This window comes from Strix aluco, chromosome 5, assembly GCF_031877795.1.
Source record: "Strix aluco isolate bStrAlu1 chromosome 5, bStrAlu1.hap1, whole genome shotgun sequence".
NCBI classification, from domain to species: domain Eukaryota; kingdom Metazoa; phylum Chordata; class Aves; order Strigiformes; family Strigidae; genus Strix; species Strix aluco.
In genome coordinates, this window is record NC_133935.1 from 56348544 (window position 1) to 56365210 (window position 16667).

The 16667-nt window shown below is 37.1% G+C and overlaps 1 protein-coding gene across 1 annotated transcript in view; it reads right to left on the reverse strand.

Annotated features, from left to right (window-relative positions):
- CNTN1 (contactin 1) overlaps nt 1-16667 on the reverse strand; it is a 262071-nt gene that overhangs the window by 23249 nt on the left and 222155 nt on the right. The window contains exons 18-21 of the mRNA XM_074827442.1: nt 15626-15696; nt 9962-10196; nt 6310-6413; nt 429-615 (exon numbers count right to left, since the gene is read on the reverse strand). Of these exons, the coding sequence (XP_074683543.1) occupies nt 429-615; nt 6310-6413; nt 9962-10196; nt 15626-15696 (597 nt within the window). The remainder of the gene's footprint in view (nt 1-428; nt 616-6309; nt 6414-9961; nt 10197-15625; nt 15697-16667) is intronic.

The window sequence follows — 16667 nt, forward strand, 5'->3', positions numbered from 1 at the left end:
TGGTATGGCAGGAGGATGATTGAGAAGAGGCACAAATTTGATTAAAAGAGGCTCAAATTAGATGCTCAGAAAAAGTCATGCAGTGGAACAGGTTTCCCAGAGAGGTTGTGCAGTCTCTATCCCTGGAGATTTTCAAGATCCAACTGGATAAAGCCCCAAGGAACCTGATCTGAGCTTGTAGCTGACCCTCCTATGAGCCTATCATCTTAGTCTCTTTACCGCCTTTTGTAGTATATCTGCATTGTACATGGCAACAAAAGAGAGGAAGGAGAGCCTTAGAAATTTTCAGACAAAGAATCAATACCATGCAAAGGAAGAACACTGGGTACATGAATGAGAAGCCACATTTGAAAACATGATGGACATGATGCAACATGCAATAATGAAGTACATGACAATATACTTAACCTAATACTCCATTTACTTACGTGCTTTCCTGGTAATAATATCAATGGTTCTACTGGGGGGTCCATAGCCTGCACTATTGAAGGCAGAAACATCTACGTGGTAACGAGTATTAGGCTTCAGGTTTTCCAGTTTGGTTGAATATTCTTGATTGCTCACTTGTACCCGCTGTGCAGCTGCTTCTTTATCATGAGCAGCCCAGTAACGAATCTGTAAGCAAGCAAATCGAAGGATTAAATTTAACATATTTAGTCATAAAAGAAGTTTATAACAAATTATGTATGCTGGGTATTTCTATACTACATACTCTGGGTAATAAGCAAGCTATAGAAATGTCACAGCAATAGCATGGAATTCCTTCTACAGGCTGTGATTTTAAGCAAGTTGCATATAGACATAAAGAAATAGAAACAAATTCAGATTTTATTACGAAACCTTTTCTCACAGTGGTGTAACTTGTTCTCAGCTAAGTGATTAGAAGTCTGGGAGATTGATAATGCCTTCAGAGAACAAGACTATTTTCTTCTTGCTGTTTTGTTTGAGCATTTTACTCTAAACTTTAATATCGTTTTCTTACACTACAGTGTAGACTAAACTCTGCAAATGTTTTCGCAATATTTTGTTTAAATTGTCTTACAAATTTAATCCTTTTGTACTTCTATCTAGGGAATGAGAAGTATTCAGTCATGTTATCTGTATGTGCAGGTCTAGGTATGTGTACCTAACCATTTTCTAAAGTTCTTTGGTTAAATTCAATAAGATTGCATGGTACAATATGACATCTGAGAAAGTAGATGAGAAAGAACCAGAAAATGCTTAAACTATGGGAAAAGTATCAATGTAAGCTTCTAACATCTTAAACCTCAAAGTCAATTAACTGTACATAGAAATTCTGTGAGGTTTTTTTCCCCAAGAAATTGTTCCATTCTACTTTAATTCATTACATATTACAAAGCACCAGTTTAAAAGAGAGTAATTCCTATGGAGTGATGCCATTCCATAGGGTCTGTCACATACACACAGTCCTATTCTGCGTGGCATTATGAGATGCAAATAAAACACTGTCAGTCTCTGGGTTTTGTCAGGTTTATAACCATTTGTGTAAGACTAAATTACTGCACTAACCTGAAAGAGTGAAAAGCTGTGCCCATTACACTTTGGCTGTGTTTTTATTCTCAGCATTTCTGCTTGGATTCTGCCTGTCTCCATAATGATTTTTGGGTATTCTACATGAGGACCTTTTAAAATTTTTTAGGAAGAGGTTAATGTTGTTAGTAATTTCAGGTTCTAGGAAAAATCTTGCTCTGTAAGATTTGACTGGTGACATCAGGTATGCTGTTATTTTATCTTTTAAATAACAACTGCTTTAATCTTCTGTTCTGCTGACATTGGTTTTCCTTGGAAACTTCATTTAAGGAATAGTTTAGAAGAGCAGATAGTTTGTCAAGGTGTTAGTATCACAGTTCTCTATTTTACAAATTATGGGTAAAACCCTTGTTTGGCAAGCCTTTGTTTTCTCTTGTTCACGTTTAAATTAAAGTGCTTGATAAAAATATTTCTTTCTTTTACCTCCGAGCACATACTGTGGCTGAATGAAGAGAGGTGCAGTAGAGGATTTCTCTTCACCTATTTCAAATGTGTTTGGACACAGTAACAGCCACTATCACTACACAGAGGTTACTCTTAATTAAATACTGAAGTCTCTTGACAATGTTTGTTGCCTCAGTTGTGCACACCAGTGTTAGAGGTTACTCATACCCTGATTATTATAAAAGTGACAATATCTTAATGGCTTTTCTCACTGTTTCCTGGTGCAGAGAGAATCACATTATATCTGCAGGCCAAACTGGCTCTGATTTTTAAATATAGCATGCATACCTGCCTTTCAGCAGGCACAAACAGGTAATTTTTAGTTATATAACTGTATGCCCTGCATAGTGTTTTGGAAGTTTAATCCACTAGCATCCTAACCATCAGTTTACTGTAATTTAGGCACTCACACTCATGAAATTCCCACTTATCAAGGTGGCTATTGTACTGAGTCAACAGCCTTTGACCCAGAACGAGTGAGGAATGTGCACCCAATCCATCCTGCAGGCTTCTCCAGCAAGGTGGTAACCTCCACTTGATGAATGGTTTCAAACTGGCATGGATCTGAAACCATCGAAGTCATTTCAGCTGAAGGTCTAATTATGATCTTCAAGTCAGAATTTTTTCATGACTATAATTAACAAACTGTTGTAGATAAACTGCTGTTCTTGAATACCACCAGCTGTGTACCACAAGCTGTTAACTAGAAGTGGCTGACTCAAGCTGAGAGGGCATGTACACCAGGAGCTAGAGGACGTCATCTCTACCTCTGTCCCCAGGTTCAAACAGGTTTCTAGCCTGCAGCAAAGGGATGTCTGTGAAGTTCTAGGTGGCCAAAAGTTTATTAGCTACGACAGGACCAACAGTAGCTTTGTTGTTGATATTAACTGGCCATTGAAGAGTAATTAATTCATTTTTAGTATGTTCTATTATATTAAGTACCTGCTTTACATAAAGATGGCAAACACACTTTATGTGAAACTTTTGTTAATCATGGGGTATATGCTGGAAGTCTTTGAATATCTCTGACTTGCAAAAGTTTATACAATCCTACTGTTCATTTGCACTACAGTGATGCTAAGGGCGTAATATAACAAGTAATATATAGCATCAAACAAGACAAGTGAGAACAATGAATGAAAATGTAAATTACTTCACTGAGAGCATATTGCATTACAGGCAGAAGTAATATAATTTAAAAATTAAATTAAATTTAAATCCCAAATATTATTGTTCTTGGCTGCAATGTTATGGACTTAACTACTCCAGTGTGAGCTGTGTGTCACACACTCAGAATGTTCTTCTTTACCTCTTCATTTAATATAGTCATATCAACATATTTGGATAATTGTAACTAGACTTGGAAAAGAAAAAAATTGAAGATGACTCCCTTGAGAGCTAAGGAAAAGTACTGTCTTCTTTACACTATTCCTACATATCTCTTCTCACTATTGAAATAATTTAAATGTCTGTTGAAATAACTTGGAAATTTCTTTCACTCTCTTGCCTCTGTGGAAGTCATATCTAGAATTATATGTCCCATTGCTTCAAGAAGTGACATCTCCCCACTTTGCTCAGTAGCCCCTCTCTCTTTTTCTTAAAGAGCTTGGATAATAATCCCAGACAGTCTTGCTTTTTCCGGGTGCTCTGCATTTACCTTGTTAGGGTAATCCATAGGTAATGAATCCCCAGGGCACACAAGAGGGTATTTCACCCCAGCTCTAGACTTTGTTGTAGGAGATAACAGTGATCAGTGGGAAGGAATGCCTTAGCCATCATGAATTAGTGCAGCCCTCTGTGCTGAAATCAGGGAGAAACACTCTTTCATGGTCCTCTCCTCTATTCAAATTTTACTATACTGAAACACATCAGAAGTTGTTTCTGCATCATGAAATAAAGCTCTCATATTCATGAAAGTTTTACATAGGAGAGACATAAAAGAGATACTTTACTCATATTAAGAAAGAATGCTAATAGCATATGTCAGTAAACGACGGACAATGGTGGTGAGTAGTGATAAAATAGTTTAATAAAATAAAACATTTATCTATTGCATAGAAGCAGGAGGAAATATGGATAATGTCTTTGGTACTGTACGCACTGAAGAGCTGTGGCTTTTAGCAGGCTATTGTAAGAGCTCATAAATCTTAAATTCTCTGTATGGATGGAGATAGTTCCCATACTTTATCTCTTCTTTATGTGTGAGCTGAGGATACTCCTCTGTAACGGTAAAATGTATCAGCTTACACTCATCACCATGAGGGCAGTCATCCTGGCAGTATGCATTAGTGTCAAGAAAATCTGACTCCTCCTGGTGTGAAAAGGATTGTGTCACAGGTGAAATACCTTTAGGTACTTTGCTCAGAGTACTCCCACCTCTTAAACTCTAGCGTTTAAAAGGTCAATTATGCAATTTTCAGGTAATAATAAAGACCAAAATTAAGGTGTTCTGGTGAATGAGGGATTTTTCTAACCTGAGTTACAGCTGAACGGTAATTAAAAAATAAATATTGGACTATTTCTTGATGCCAATAGAGACAGAGCCTTCTATATTCTGTGTAACAGAGCTCTCCACCCATTCCCAGTGTATCCCACCTTTCTTCAGAACAGCAGTTATTCTCTTTTCAGACCAAAGATCCCCCCTATGTTTCTTTCTCACTTTTTTTCTATTGACTGTTCTGTGCATCCTGTTCTTTCCTGCTAAAACCCCTCCCCTCCCTTCTTCCCCTGATGTCCCCTGACAGCAACTCAGATGGCTTTATGTGAAATAAAGTAAAATTAAAAAAAGGTCAAAAATGGGTTGCCTATGGGAATGTTCTCCCACCATGTTCCTTCTCCATTTATCCTTACTCCTCCAGCCTTCCTACCCATTCTTTATTACAACTCTCAACATCCATTGTTATGCTCTATTGCTACTGCAATCCCAACTTCTCTCAGCGCTCCCTGTTGCTGCTCTCTCCACACCCCCACAAGTCCCCTGGTGTGTGTCTGCCAGGTGTCTAGTTATTTAGGGTGCGCAGGCTTCATGCCCAGTTTCTGTGCAGACTGTCCAGCTCAGGAGTGCAACTGCTACAAGGGTGGCTGGCTTGAGCTCACAGATCTGGACACTCCACCCAGTTCTCAGTTACGACCATGAATTTGTCTATCCTATTGTAGTTGCACAATCCCTATGAAACACCAAACCAGTGGGCTGCTTTAGTAAATTAGGAGTTATCGTTGATGTCAGTATCTTAATTTCAAACTCCAGTGTCCTCTGCTTGCAATTTTAAAACTTTATGTGTGTACTGTGTAGAATCAAACTTTATGTGGGACACTGTGCTAGTTCCCATTGAGATCTTTGCTATGATCTTGTTACAGTATCCCAAAAGTATTACATAAATCTCATGGAGACAGAAACAGAGATCAGGAAATATACAAACAAGTACTGCTAATTAAAAGAACATTTATTCATAGATTTCAGTTATGAAAATACATTCTGTGAGGTTACTCCACATTTGTATGTGCTCATTTTTGAACACAGAGGCTACCGTCAAGCAGCCAACAACTTCAATCACAAAGCAAGTCACTAACAAACTAAGGCCCAAATCCCTGTTTTGGATGCAGCTAAAGCAAGCCTGCTGTACACTGCAGAGTTTGTCAGCATCCACTGTGCGTGAATGATGTTAAGACTTCCCTGCTGGAGTACTATGTGGCCATTTCAGGTTTCACCCCACCCTGTGGCTGTTGTCATCTTTGTACAAGGACAAGAATAATTTTTACCGGTAGTACCACTTAGTCTTGGACCAGATGAACACACCTTGAAGCTCTTTTTCATGTGAAGAATAGAAACCATGAACAAAACATCGCTGTCTTGCACAATAGCACTGTCTCCGCTACACTGGATTATGGGCATTTGTCACGCAGTCCCACTTACTATAGGATTTGTGGGTGAATTACATTAGTAACTGCTGATAATTTAAATGGGCCACAAGTTAGTTACAATTTCATGTCTGTGTTGACAATTACACCCAAAACTTAATTTCAGTATGTTTTGAGAAGGCAGAGGTAGCCATTCAATTATGTAACATAGGCAAGATTCCTTCATGAAATAATGATGACTTTTTTCAGTTGAATAGTGAGCACATTTGTTAATATGTTTTAGTAATGAAGTACATAGCACCAAAAATAATCTGTTTCTCAGGATGTGAAATCTGTACAGCAAACAACTAAAGAGAAGTGAACGCTAAAAGACAGAATGCTAGACTAGGAATTATTCTTGAATTAAACTACCAAAATTAAATGAATGAGAAGATACAGTGTCACCTCTGAACTCACCTGATATCCTTCCACAGATTTATCAGAAACGTGGTGCCAAGAAACAGACATTTCAGAAGATGACAAAACTTTTACGCTCACATCTGTAGGTATTTCAGTTGGAGCTGGAAGATGAAACACATGTTAAACACCCTATCTCATCTGGTGATATTGTTATACTCGCTTACATGGGCTCTTCTCACTTCAACATTTTGTATTATTTTCTTAGTATCAGGAAGCCAAGTGTGTTAGTCTTTAATCTGGTTTTACTTGAGTAAACTTTAAATTCAGTGATGATCTGTATGGGAAATGACTCTATAAAAACAAAGCAATGATCCCATTACTTGGCTCAGACTATGTATTTTTATGCTTCGACAGATTCCATGCTGAAATTTGTGTAAATTAAAAGCAGACTTTGATAAACAGAATGAAGCATCCAATGATCTTTTACTAAATTGGACAACACCTCACAGATTATATACATCAGATTTTTTAAGATAGTTACACACAAATAGTCACGTGTGAAATAATCCAAGAGCACCCTTCTATCAGGCATACATCACACAGTTGATTTTGTTTGTGTTCTTAGTTCTGGACAGCAGCCAATGCAGAATACAGACCATTATAATGTGATACGCTTTTATTTAGGGTTTAGAATATTAAGTACTAGTTTCATTAAAAGAAGCTGTTAATTTCACTGCTGCTTGCATTTTAAGTGAGGTAAGGAATTTAAAAAGGCATAAACTTAGCAATGTCTATAAAAGATAAAGTTTTCCAAGCTAAGAACAGTTCTCTGTCACGAATCTTTTGAAACAAGTTGCAACAGACAGGCATGGCAGCCTCAGTTGAGGAAAGCTTTCATATACTCAATCTTCCAACTAGGCATCTAGTCAACTATGCATCAAAACAGCCACTGTTAAGAAAAAAATCAGTTACATCTCTCATGAAAAGTATCCTAGGTAACAAAATAATCTTACATGCAAAGTTACCTTTTGTAATTGTCTTTCAATGACTGTTAATAATGCAAATGTATAATTAAAAAATGATACATTATTGCAAAATTGTTTTCACAATGACAGGAATTTAGATAAGCAAGAGGCCTGTGTACTCATTACTAGCAATCATTACTCACTACTAGCAATGGCAGGTATGACTAGTAGTTGTCAGATATTAAATTTGGCTTAAAACACGTGGGAACACAGAAATTCCTCCGTCACTAAAGTGAATAAAGATGCCCACTGTTCTAACTAGACACACATAGATATATTACAAAGTACACAACTTAGTGGAAATGCTGTCATTATATTTATGTATGTATGTATATTTATACATATCCATATGGAATACTGTATGACCATATTGCCTTAAAATCTCACTAATACCTCTTAGAAGTAGTGTTGTCTGATGGTCATGATACCTCTTGCTGATACAGAGGTACAGCAGTACAGGTGGAGTAGATGCGATCATTTAAGCTATTCCCGAATCACTGTCAGACTTCTCTCCACTGTATCAATTACAGAATTTGCCAAAATGTTTCTTACTGAAAAGTTCCAACTGCCAGGGATTTTGCTGATACAATACTCTAAACAATATTTCATCTGCTTATGCTTGCTTATGAGCTCCAAATAATTTATATCCCCATTTGGCATTTATGTTCTATAAATATTTTGCAGTCTCTCCTGAGCCAGAAAGATGACATCAGCTGCTTCTCTCCAGCCTTTTAATTCAGTAATTCTACCAATAAAAGATGCAATCATGTGGGCCTCACAATATGTTGTCTTCACTGAAAACACAGTGGGCATCACACAATTATCTTCTAAGTGTAACTATACAAAGTTAAGGCTGGGAGACAGTAAGCATGCTAGAAGGTACAGAGGTGACTCTGTATGAGCCCTGATGCCAGCAGAAAATGCTGCAGAATGCTCTTCAGAGTAACTTCCATTACACCTATTGGAAAAATTCCTTCTAACCTGCACTGCAGCTCCTGGATTTGGTATGGTCAGTAGTCGGGGTCATCATAGCTCTGCACAGTAACTGGTAAAGTTTGGAGCATCATGAATCTGACTGTTTTGGTGACTCTTGTGCTTGAAACCAAAGACAAGAAGTAGGTTTACTGAGCTTCTATTTCTTTTTTTGCCTGCATCTGGCATCATTTAACCGCAAGTACTGCTATCAAGTGTCTGGGCTTTGCTAAAATCTATGTTGGAACATCAGCAGCCACTGAAGTGACTTCTTTATCTGGAAGCTGGCACTACTGCACATTTGCTTTTCCTCTGTTGTTTGGTGCTACTAGGCTCTGCCACATCTCTGAACTTAGAGAGTTACACAAACACACTGCCATCCCTGCCATGGTTAGTATAATCCTACTATAAACACATGGGTGCTTATCAGTCAGCTGTCAATAACGTCTCTGAGAAAGGATGGATACTGAAATGTTATCTGACAGATAGGCTTTTATTACACCATACCTATTTACTAACTCCTTTATACAATTGCAAAAACAACTGTTCTGTTGCTGCAGCAGCTGTTGAAGATGATATCCTAAGGTACACTTTTCTGAGAAAGAGGTTTAGTATAAACCTCTTGAGATAGCTAAGCATTGCAAGCTTGAATCCTGAATTATCAGAAGAAACAAAAGGACTATTTTATCTTTTCTCTGTGTGTGGGCGATTTCTGTGCAAAGTTCCCATTAGTAGGAATCATGAACATAAATCTTCCAAAAAATACACAGAGTAAAGAACAGTCGGAAGTGTGAGAATGTGGCCTTGTTATCATATCCCTCCTCTTGGCTCTTTGGTCTGGATCTGTTAACTTTGTGAAGGAGATTCTGCTCTATGGAAAGAAAAATATGAGCAATGCTTTGGGTTTCTGGCAGCAATCAATAAACCACATTTTTCTAAAACAGGCTTGAGTGATTATGTTGAAATTAGGCTGTTGTATATATTTCTTCTGATTTAAGGTAAATCTTCTTCTAGTACTTTCTCCTGTTAAGTTTGGAAATGTCATTTAATCTTCAATCCTAAAGATCACAGCATGTGAAATAATGCCAATAAGAATTACGAAAAAGATTTTAGTGAAATGTCAAAGAGGTTTTCATTAATTTATTCACTTGATAGTCTAACATCCAAACCAGAATAAAGAATGTGGTAGGGATAATTTACATTACACCCTAAATATGTTGGAAATATAACTAGATACATAGGCACTATCATTCCTTCTCTATTTTGGGCTAAATTCTGATACTGATCTACTAGAATAACAGGCTTTAGTGTGGTCCGTTAAGAAGAAAAAAATTACACATATGTCAAATACATGTATTAAGATCACAGAGACATTGCTGGATAATGATGTACATATTTTAGTCAACCAGTATGAAGATCAGAATTTCTTTTTTTAAATTCTTAAATCTTTTAACAAGCCACGTGAAGAATCTTGAATGCTTCTGTGTGTTGTTCATTGACAGCAAGTACAACCAAGTGCTCTGCGTCACACAGAAAGCAGAGTCTGAAGTTACTCAGAACAACTGCAAGTGTTTTGTGTGAGCAATATACACCCTTCTTGCAGAAGGTGTGATTGCTATATAAATCAGTGTCAGGGACCACGTTCTCTCCACTGATGTTGGTAGTGCTGATCTGGACCCTCAGTATAAAACTTATCTAGGACCTTTACTCACCATCTTGAGCTGAATAAATGACAGCAGTGAGACTGAATGGTCCATCCCCTTTGTTGTTAAAAGCTTTCACTTTTACTTGATACTGGGTTGAAGGTGGCATTGATTCATCCTTGTGGACATACCGGCCAATTTCAGGATTAGTAACTGTAACTCTTCTCCATTCTTTCTCACCAAATGGCTTGAAAGCCACTATATAACCAAAGTTATTGCCATAGTGGTATTCTCTTGACAAAGGCTAAAGAGGCAAAAGATAAAACATTAATTTTTGTAGCCAACTAAACAAATTGATGTCTAATGAAAAATAAATAATACAGAAAACATCAATATGCGCATTGTAGAAACACAGAATTGAAGTTCCATTTTATCCTGGTTTGCTTCTATGGTTTGCTCCTGCCCCCTTTAAGAACACACCATCTTCATTATGCAGATCTGCAATACTAGCCTATCTGCTACTACAACATTTTTAAGATCTTCTTCCTCATCCAAACTCATTGCAAGGTACATCGTGTTATCTCCTACAGAAAGAAACAAAGAATTATTCTGTACTAAAACTGTTGTCAGCTGTAGCTAACAGAAAAGGCTTTCTTAAGGAGTAACTGATAGTGGACATGTAACACAGACATCTAGGCCAGTACATGGGTCCATGTGCATGTGTGGAGATACATATTCTTGTGAAACAGCAAGAGAGAAGAAAAAATTTATGTGGCTGGCCCAAATTATATTAATATACCTAAAGGTGGTCACCTAGGCATCTGTCACAGCTGATGGAGAGAGAGGGACACATTCCAAGAATGATTCATCCTACCACTTTTCACTGATGATAGAGGGGGACCAGTGGCTGGTTTAGACTATCTACCTAGCTTCTAACTGGTAAGAATTGACATGAAATGACTCCCACTTTCAGCTTGAACATTAAAGGTACCTATCTGAAATATTTCTTAAAACTATAGCTGCTTTTATACCAAGGAATACTGGAAAATACAAAATTATGGAAGACAATCTGCTATAATGAATTTTGCTTCATTTGCCAAAGCTCTACATTCAGTGATTCCTCCTCAGACCACAGAGCCTTTACCAGAACTATCAGACTGTGCACCCAACAGGCCAAAATCATGTCCTTCATCAGTGCCTCTGAAGGCTGACCAGAAGCATACTTTGAAAATAAACTTCCTGCATTGCCTTTTCCCTTACTGTAACCGCCACAGAGACGAAGTAGCTTATTTTGAGGCAAAGGTCCTGAAGCAGTGCAACAGAGAGTAATTATTCTCCTTAGGTGTTTGCCCACTACTGTACCAGTTCAGCAAATGTGTGGAGATATTCTAAGCAAGGATTTATGAAACTTAGATGTTAATAGTGGAACAAGCCAAAAAATCCCTTAGCTCACAAATTTTGATGTTTGTGTTTGTTTGAAGCTAGAATGAAACTTCAAAGATCCTCTGAGAAAGAAAATTCTGGTGAAAACTCACTGAATTTTTGGAATAGAAACATTTTAGTTTTGGGTTCAGAAACATAATACATGGATTAGAACACTAGTATACATCATACAAGAAAAAAATTAAGGCAATCAAACACAGATGTCAGAACTCAAAATTTTAAAAATGACTGATAATGACATATGAACAATGAAATAACTTCTTTTCCTCATGACAAAGCTTCCAAGAGAAATGTACAGAATCAGACCAAAGCTTGGGACTTCTGACTTTACTCAGCTTAAGGCTAACTGACCCCTGTCCCAGGTATACCAGCTATCAGATGCCATTGCATCCTGTTTTCTCTGTTGCTGCTGTAAAGTTTCACCACTCTGCAACATCAGTGCAGAAATCACCAGAGTAACAATGCAGCAATATTAAAAGCAGGCAGCCTTCAGCTGGTTGAGGACAGAAAGCTGGTTCTAGGTGAAGCTCCCCAGACACCAGTGCTTCACCATGGGATCATCAATGGATACAAGCAAAAACCAGCTGTGGGAGTAAGGCCCAGAATCCAACAGGATTTACCATCTGCAGAGTAACGAGTAGGTAACAAGTAGGTTACAGTAACGAGTAGGTTTCCTCTTGCTTGCTGTTCTTTTTTTCCCCATACTTAACTGTATCTCTAGCATAACAGTGGCTCAGTTCAATCAAAAACTGGGAAGTGGCCTCAGCACACCATGACTAGGGTTAGGGGACCCTTCTAGAACATGGGATATGCATGGACAATCTTCTGGACTGAGTGTCTCTTGCTTCTTGGGTGGGTACTCTAACCATGACTTGCAGAAGTTGTTGCAGAAGAACATGTTGCAGAAGACCACTGACTGATGCAGCTGACAGCAGGTCTCTACATACATAACTTCTTTGGCTTTTCTGGGGAAAACAGGTGAAATGCTGATATATGTCAAATCTGGATTATAACAGAGCTTTAGACAGTGGAAAGATAGCCATCTACCTACAACATGACTTCTGAGAACACACGAATGACTTAAGTATAATTGGTAATTAAGATGACTGCCAATAGATAAAATTCAAGAAACCCCTCATGCCAAAAAAGACGGATATTTGGTCTCTACTTGTGACACTAACCACAAGCCACTAGCTGAAGACTCTTAATTACAAATCAGCTATGAAAAAAAGAAAAGAACAAACTAGATAATCTATTATATGTGCTTAATTTTTTGTACCTATTGGTACAGAAGAATGTACCTATTGGATGAGGTATAACTCGTGTTTTGGCTTGTCTTCCATCTCAGGTCTGACTGGACATCAGCTGAAAACTGAATACTTAGTTTCTCATAACAGCTAATGTACCTTCATGTATCTAAGATTAGGGAACCTTGCAATTCAAAAGTGGAAGACTTCATGGACTGGGTCACTTTCGATAGCTCGTCTTCTGAATCTATCACTGTATGTAGCTGCTTAAAATAAACCAGAATCATATCTCATATGCCTAAGTAAGCAGCCTGGATGCAAGCCCTAGTCTCAGAATGATTTTCAGCCAGAGCAAACTTTAGAAAGCCAGGACTGGCATTTAAAAATTATATTCTGGAAGGCCTTAAATAGAATGTTGAGAGCAGCTTGTCCTCCAATGGCTGCCCATAATAAGTAGGTATAAGTAGCCAAATAGTTTGTAGCATCCACTAAAAACTTTGAAAAACAAGACGGAAGAGGGAAAGACAAATGGGGAAAAATAAGGAAGAATAGGCATGCCACTCCTAGCTCTGTTTCTCAGGTCTTCTTTCAAAACAAGACTCAGAAGAGCTTTGATTGCATCTCTGGCTGTCTCATTCAACCTGGCTTATGAAACATAGCAAAAGCTGAAAGGGGGTTGGCAGCAACATGTGAACCTGCCATACATTTTGTTCTTCTCTTCTTAATTAAGCTCTATTTTGAGTAGCATATGCAAATGTTAGCACATTTGAGTGAATCAATATACACCTTTATCTTAGCCTTACAGATAGATATATTGTTGTCTGTCAGACAGGCTCCATAAATCTAATGCCTCTATTCAAAAACACTTGCTAGACATAGTAGTGGAAGATTATTGGGAAGTAAATATTTGAAGCTGTGCTTAATTTGTCTGACTAAGTGAGCTGCTCATTACAGAACAGATGTAAAAAGCATGACATTAGGTAAGCGAAATAATTGGAATATAAATCTACTTGGGTGTATAGGAAAGACTGAAATGATCTTGTACTTCAGATCTTGCAGTAGTCACTATTCTGGTTATAATTTTCTTCTTTTGACTTGGTCACAGTGAAGTTTTCACTGTATTGAAAATGCCACAAGTATGGGTCTTTATATGCAATGTAAGAAGTAGCTCTGTAGTTTGTTAGAAGTCTTCATAAGACAGCACTTGTGAAGAACTAATAGAATAATCTAGGTCTTGTGCAACTGTCCACTGCATGGTAAACTTGTCATTGTCATTGTCAAATAAGAACTATTTGACTTTTGCTCTTCAAAAAAAAAAAAAAAATAATAATCAGAATAAAAAAAAGTAGGATACATCTACTTCCTAGCCTATTGTTAGTAGAATGAAGAAATACCCTTTTCAATGTATTTTAACAGAAGTGTAGATCTTCCTTTTTCAGAAACTTAGAGAGTTTTTCTTTAGGTAAATTCATTGTTAAAATACTTAGGACTTAAGATTTTGAACTGAATTAAAAAAAACCCCACCCAAACCCAGGAAAGCCCAAATGTGTTAGCCCAAACATATGGCTATTTCTGGGTCATAATGAGAATGATCAACCTTAAGAAAAAAAAGAAAAATAGGCATATGGATTAAGATTTGTACATTCATAAGGAGGACCCCTACACAATAATGACAAAATTGTTGTTGGAATTACATCTTTATATTATTTCCCACAAGAAAAAGCTGCTACATCTGAAACTATTCCTGGAAAGACACAAATGGTGTAATGTGCCTTATGTGCCTCATAGCCTTATGAAGGTAAACAGAGAGGTCATTAGCAAGATAAACTTGGTAATTTTTTCAAGCATAACATTTAATCATCTTTTTTTGCCAGAGGTAATTATTCTGTATCTGTTTTTTGCTGGATAGTGATAGGGTCTGACATGAATCAGATAGCTTTTTTTTGCTTTATTTCTTGTCCCTAGCTTTCCCAAATACCCTTCAGAAGACTTCAACTCTCTCTTCCATGCCTACACAACAACTTTGCTCATAAATTCTTACCCCTTCTTGTTCTGGGTTTTGCTTTCTTCCTATCTTGTCCCTTTTCTCTTCTTCCCTGTTTTCAGAAGCATCTTTTTCCCCCCAGTATAGGTAAACTTTAAAAACCATTGCTTCAATAACACAATGAAGACAGTATTTTTATATATATAGCTATCTATACAAAACTTTTTAAAGAAAATATCATGAACTGAATACCTACAGTATATGAGAGAAATGAAATTTTCAAAAGACTTTGCTTACTGAAAAGCTCTTTTGATAACACTATAATTTTTTGAACTTTTCATTCCATTATTTTTGTGATTAACATTTTATCCCCATCCCTTTCTCGTTTCTTTGTTTTGCTTAATACATAATCACTGAAGAAAAATTAATGGCTTGGAGGAAAAGAACAACATCAGTACGTGTATATCAATGAATGGCTAAATTGCAGTATGAGACAACATTATTTTGTGTTACCAGTCACACTAGCACAAAATAAAACTAATAAAATGTCAATATACAAGAATTTCCTTAAAACACCAGTTAATGACAGGCTAGTTTACAGAATGACAAAATTTTTTGTTTTTTTTTTTTACAAAGCCTGCAAATTTGTGCACAGCACATTAAAGTTAAAATTAAGATGTTTTAGTGGTAGTAATCAAATCTGCATGCTATTCAGATTGTAATTGTTAAAAAGGTTCAAAGAAAGATACAATATACAGAATATTCAAATGCAGTTACATTAATGCATTATCATAGTCAGTATGTGTTTCAATCTCTTTGAAACACACTCAGAGAATGTTTTAGATCTTATTTTAGAAATGTCCAATACATAAGCATCTAAAATATCGTCTTCCTCATTCCTTTTTACATATTCTTATGACAAAAGTCTGCAAAGCTATATATACCATGTACAAATCCTGCTCTCACAGGAGCCAGTGACAAACCATCTATGTGTTTCAGGAAGAGCAACACCAGACACAAGGAAGTATATGTTTCATGCCATCTCAGTGCAATACCTACCATCCATGTTATTGTCAGCTCTCGATTGCTTCCCCCGCCTCCTCCAACATCAGAAGGAGCCACATTAGGAGCTAGAAAAATAGAATAGACAAGAAAAATGATGACAAAGTATGCAGTCAGTAAAAATACTAGTATTTTCTTTTTGCCAGCAGGGCCAATGAGCACATGTGGAACACACAATTAAAATAATGAGAGTCTGTAATAGCTGTGAGAGTCTGTAGTCTTGCCAAGACTAATGTATAGCTACTGCTGCAGGAAACATGCCAGTTCTAACCATAGCTAGCAATCATTCTTCTTTTCAACCATATTCTCTACAAATATTTAATTGAATATTCAGAAAAGCAACACTCCCCATAGGTCTTAAGAGAAGCACTGTGTATTTTTCTTGTGCTTCCTCAGACGTTGGTATGTCAAGGGCTCAAGTACCCAGGATTTGCGCATGTATTTACCTTAACAGACTCTGATTGGTTCCCTCTACTTCAGTGTATTTACTCACAATGTGTAATGTTAAATCCATGGATATATCTTTGATGCTCTGGCGTCCTAATCTTATTCTAGATTACTGGCACATCTTCTTGATTGGTATGTTCAGAACAGGTACATGTTCAGAAGCGAAGTTGGCATAGAACTTAGTCAGTTACTAATTGCATTTTACACTGATATTCTGTGTAATGGAATAAAATCTGTTCATCTATCATTACTGCACAGCTGAGTGGTAAAGCAAGATACTCTCAAGTACTCCATTACAAATCAGCCCTGTATTCTCACTTCTGCATGACTCTTTGCACTAAGTGTGAGGATTATATTGCTATCCTCTATGGTTTTTGTATATTTACTTGCTGTCACTCAATATGGAGGACACACAAAGTACCACTGAAAACTTGGGAAATGATGGCCTACCTATAGTCCATTAAATATGCTCCAGGTGGTCATGCATTAGCTGCATGACCTATCTACATGAACATGTTCTTTGTGTCAAAAATTCTTATAGGATCAGACATTTTTTCCACTAATCAGTGAATGTCACAAGATAGTAAGGGGA